The sequence below is a fragment of the Propithecus coquereli genome, unplaced genomic scaffold (genome assembly GCF_000956105.1).
Source record: "Propithecus coquereli isolate 6110/MARCELLA unplaced genomic scaffold, Pcoq_1.0 Scaffold164, whole genome shotgun sequence".
Classification (NCBI taxonomy): Eukaryota; Metazoa; Chordata; class Mammalia; order Primates; family Indriidae; genus Propithecus; species Propithecus coquereli.
Window position 1 is genome coordinate 1,321,794 of NW_012140969.1, and position 5,531 is coordinate 1,327,324.

The 5,531-nt window shown below is 39.5% G+C and overlaps 1 protein-coding gene across 1 annotated transcript in view; it reads right to left on the reverse strand.

The window, feature by feature from the left end:
• Positions 1-1,304: 1,304 nt before the first annotated feature.
• ZNF846 (zinc finger protein 846) overlaps positions 1,305-5,531 on the reverse strand; it is an 8,416-nt gene continuing 4,189 nt past the window's right edge. Inside the window, 3 exon segments of the mRNA XM_012641377.1 lie at positions 1,305-1,928; positions 2,419-2,501; positions 5,179-5,265. Coding sequence (XP_012496831.1) covers positions 1,305-1,928; positions 2,419-2,501; positions 5,179-5,265 — 794 coding nt within the window.

Sequence of the window (5,531 nt, forward strand, 5' to 3'; positions counted from 1 at the left end):
GAGGGGCCAGGTGCCTTCACTGACAGTAAGACACAGAGAAAGACAATCTCATTCTCATGTCATTTATTTCAATTTCTCCTCCAATATGAATTCGGAAGAATAGTACCTGATAGCTTCCCAGAAGTCCTCAAATTCATAGTTCATCCTTCCAGTATTTTCCAATTCTCTTGATGTGCATTTACTAAAAACATTCCCACATTTTTACATTCATATAGCTTCTTTGCAGTGGGTTTTCACATGTACAGCAAGACTTGTAAAATGGATGCAGCATTTTCCTCATTCTCTACAATCACAATTCCTCTAGTGTGAATTATCATTTTTACTAAAGGATGAAAGCAGAATATATGTGTATGTGTGTACGTATATATGTATTCCCATATTTTTAATGTTTCTGTTTTTAGCCTCTGTGAGATTACCAAATATTAACATATGAGGCGGAACTAAAGCTTTCCCACATATCTTACCTTCATAGGGTTTCTCTCCACTGCATGTTGATTTATGAACACCTGAAGGATTTTTTAAATTTCTTAAATTCATGAGGCTGTTTACACATGAAACTGTTGGAAATTTCTGAAGGATGTCCCAGATTTCTTACATATATAGGGTATCTCTCCACTGTGAGTTCTTAAATGTTGAGTTATTAAAAGGTATGAGGAAGTGAAGATCTTGTGGCCTTTACACTTGTGGGGTTTTATACCCCTGTAAATTCTCATGTGGGTACGAAGGCCTGAGCATGAAGTAAATGTTTGAGCACATTCTTTACATACAGAGGGTTTTTCTCAAATGTGGGTTATGATGTCCTATTAAGGCATGTGAAGTACTGTAAGCTTGTATCTCAGTCTTACCTTCAATTGGCTTTTACAGTAATTTTAGTTATATAAAATAAACAATGTTGGAACAACAAAAAAAGGCTTTCTGACATGTCTTAGAGAAGTTTTTTTTCCCTCAAATATTAGTTTTTATACTGTATAATATACAAAGAATTACTGTTCTCCCGTATTCCTTGTATGAATGGGCCTTCTGCCCATGATAAATTCGCACCTGTTATGTAAGAAATGAAAACTGAGTGAAGGTTTCTCACACATTCTTTACATTCATAAGTTTTTTTCCCAGTTGAGTTCAGATACAAATACTAAGGTCTGAGGACAATTTCAGGTTTTTTCACATGCCTTAGTTCTTAGATGTTTAGCAAGTACTGAAGACTGAAGTTTTTCCCACATTCCTTACATTCATACGGTTTTGCGCCAGTGTGGGTTCGCATGTGAACATTAAGGCACGTGGAATATCTGAAAGCTTTCCCACATTCATTCGCAGGGCTTTTCTCCTGTGTGAGTTCGCATGTGCATATTAAGATCTGTGGACCGAGCAAATGCTTTCCCACATTCCTTACATTCGTAGCCCTTTTCTCCAGTGTGAGTTCTGATGTGTAATTTGAGTCCTGTGGACTGAGTGAAAGCTTTGCCACATTCTTTACAAACATAGGGTTTCTCTCCACTGTGAATTCTTACATGGCCTATAAGGTGTGAGGAATTACTGAAGGCTTTCCCGCATTCCTTACATACATAGTGTTTTTCTCTATTGTGAGATCTCTTATGTACCTTAAGGGATGACTGCTTAAGAAAAGTTCTCTGACAATCTTTGCATTCACACAGTTTCTCCCGTGTATGAGTTTTCTTCTGACCAGTACAATTTGGAAACTGGATAAAAGCTTTTCCATGTTGAAAAAACTTAGAAGTTTTCTCCTCAACATGAGTTTTCTTATAAAAATTACCAATTAAGTTCTTTCTTAAGGCTTTTCCACTCTGATTATCCTCAGAAATTTTCTCTCCAATGTGAGTTCTCATGTGAGTCATAAGAGACAGATGTTCACTAAAGACTTTTCCACAATGGTTAGAGCCACAGAGTTTCTCTGCAGTATTGCTTCTCTCCTGTTGATTAAGATACGAATGATGACTAAAGATTTTCTCATGTTCAGTATAGTAATAGAATTTCTTCCCCATCACAACATTTACGCATTGGAAATATCATATTTGAACATTTTAACGTTTCCACTATGTGTACACAGTTCCTGCCCTGTTTGGGGGTTATTTTAAATGGAATAATCTGCTTATGAGGCCAGGAGCCTCCCTATGTTCTCTATGTTCAGAAAGCTTCTTAGAGAATTTGTCTGATAATTATTTAGACTAAATTGTATACTCCAAACTGAATACGAGTCACATATATGTGGATGTTTATTTGTGAGATCTCTAAGAAAAAACCGGTTTGGAGTAAGTTTAGAGTACTCTCCAGATTCATGATATTCAGAGAATCTCTTCGCAGACTGCTTTCTCTGGGTAAATGCCATTTTCCTCACATAATTCTCATGGATATTGTGTTTCTTGTTCTAGTGTGGAAGATTTCATCTCCTGGAAATCTTACCAGTTGTATTCCATTTAATGATGTTTCTGTATAAATATCTTGAAGCAGTGGTGAGGCTTTGGTTTTGATTTGCAAATTCAATTCTGAAAATAAAATAAAAAATATGGGTTTGGAGAAAAACTGGAGGATAAAGTTGTTTAAAATCATAAGGCACAGGAATGGCATTACCAAATGTGGCACAGTGGGGAGCTCCAGGGCTCCTTCCCACCACAAGACAACTAACACACTCAGAAAAGCTATCAGAATCAACTGTTGCGGAACTTTGGAATCTGGTCAAACATTTACAATAACCAGGGGAACACTTCAGGAAGAAAGAGTAGCTGCGTTTCACTAGGAGAACACTGCGGCATTTTAAATGGGAAGGTACCATCCGCACTCTCCAGATTACCCACTGCTGTACAGATGGCAGGACAAATGCCCTGTGCAAGCTGGTAGTGCCAAAAGGAGCAATAGGGGCCTTATCCTCAAAGAATTGTCATTGTGTGTTTTGAACTGTCTGGCAGCTTCCTCAAGGGCCAGTGCAAGGGCTTGCTTCTATTTCACCCAACTCAGAGTTCTCAAGGCTGAGGCAGCATCCCAAGCAGCTTCTGCTCAAAGTGTTACCTAAAGGTAAAGTGTTGCCTGTAGCAACCTGAGAAAAGGGAAAAGAGTTGGGACAAACAATAGACAGACTGCAAACTCCAGTAAAGAACAGGTTGGGAATGCTGATATGTGGATAAATAAGGGCTTTATAAGCTCCAGTGTCTACCAGGGAATCCAGAAGGCCACAAGCATACTCAGGGCTGGATGTATGCTCAGAAAGACCCTAAGTTTTCACTTCTGGCTGACCAACAAGATCCATATAAGCAGCAAAGGAAGACTAAGGAAAAGGTGTAAACAGCCTGGCTAGGCAATGAAGTGACCCAACACATAGGCCATCAGCAAAAAACAAAAGAATGTGTTTATTTTTCATTTCTTGGCTCTAGGCATTTAAGGAAACTGTCACTCTAATGTGATCGCTAAGCTAAAGAACACAGCCTTTCAGGACTGCACTAAAAAGAATGCAGACGCCACAAAAATAATTCATAAAAGTCACTACACAAACATTAGGCACCCCCCAAAAAAAGCAACAACAGACCCCAAGGAGACAGAATCAGATTTCCAAATTGCCACATTATAATATCCAAAATTTACATTTTCAGGAAAAAACTATGAAGTGTGCAGAAGAACAATAAAAAAAAAAATAGAACCTGTACCAGAAAACCAAGGCATTGAGTCTGATAAAGACTAAATTAGTTATCTTTTTTTTTTTTTGTAAGACAGAATCTTACTCTGTTGTCCTGGGAAGAGTGCAGTGGCATCATCGTAGCTCACAGCAACCTCAAACTCCTGAGCTCAAGGGATCCTCCTGCCTCAGGCTCCCGAGTAGCTGGGACTACAGGCCCATGCCACAATGCCTGGCTAATTTTTCTATTTTTAGGAGAGACAAGGTCTCGCTCTTGCTCAGGCTGGTCTTGAACTCCTGAGCTCAAGCAATCCTCCCGCCTCGGCCTTCCAGAGTGCTACGATTCCAGGTGTGAACCACCGCTGAATATTATTCAGTGATAAAAAAGGAATGAAGTACTGATACATGCTACAACATGGATGAACCCTGAAAACATGATACTACATGACAGAGGTCAGACAGAAAAGGTCACATTGTATGATTCCATTTATATGATATATACAGAATAGGTAAATCCATGGAGAGAGAAAGCAAATTAGTGGCAGCAGGGACTGGGGATAGAGGTGAATGGGGGGGAACTGCTTAATGACAACAGGGTTTCCTTTTGGGGTGATAAAAGATGCTTTGGAAATAAAAAGAGCTGATGATTGCACAACACTGAATGTACTCAATGTCAATGAAGTATACTCAGTAAAATAGTTAATTTTTATGTATTTTACCCCAAATATAAGCATATGGCACATGCCTACATCTTTCTAAATATGAAACATGATAAAAACCGTGAAACAGGAGGAGTCATGGACTACAAAGAATCTGGCTACATGAGAAGTTTGGCAATGACAAAGACATGGTGTCAAAACTATAGGTAATTTGCCAAGTAATATATATAATAATACTCTAGAAAACCGAGGCTGACAGGAAGCAAAAAGATGACAGAATCGGGAAAGCAATAAAAGAAGGTGTTGGCAAAGGAGCCACATGCATAAAATGAAATTTTAAAATAAAGCAGACAGACCTTTCTAAGAACAGAAAAAGGTTGAGAAGATGAATGGAAATTTAAAGGGGAAGGGGAACTGACCAGGCATGGTGGCTCACGCCTGTAACCCTACCACTGTGGGATGCCGAGGCAGGAGGATTACTTGAGCTCAGGAGTTCAAGACCAGCCTAAGCAAGAGCAAGACCTCGTCGCTACTAAAAAGAGAAAAAAAAATTAGCTGGGCAACTAAAAATAGAAAAAATTAGCCAGGCGTCGTTGTGTACACCTTTAGTCGCAGCTACTCAGGAGGCTGAGGCAGGAGGATAGCCTGAGCCCAGGAGTCTGAGGTTGCTGTGAGCTAGGGTGATGCCACAGCACTCTAGCCAGGGTAACAGAGTAAGACTCTGCCTCAGATAAAAAAAAAAAAAAAAAAGGGAGTTCAAGTACCTGAGGAAACTCAGAAACCAAATGGCCTCAGCCTTGTCAGGAAAAAGAGTACACCCTGATAAGTTTACAAAGTTAAAATGTACTGCATGTTTCCCAGACTAGCACTGCTCTTCATGCCTGCTGGCGAACTCACCCTGCAGAACTCTTCTCACTCCCGTTCTCAGCTCTTCCCCTCGTTCCAATGGAGACATGAGAATAGGTTTGCATAATTCGGACTCTGCTGGAGGGAAAAATACATAAAGGAATAGGGCAATGCAAGACACAACACCATATCCTTGAATTGGGAATCAACACGTTTGCCTTCAGGAATTCTGAAGATGGTCAAGTGTAACTTTACGAACAGCAAACTAATCATGCAACATTTTCAATAAATGCAGTAAAACTACTTTAACAGGAACAAAAATGCAAGCACATTCTCTCTCTAAAATATCCTCAAATGACTGGGGAGCTCCAAGACCTGATAACCATGTCTGATCTCATACACAT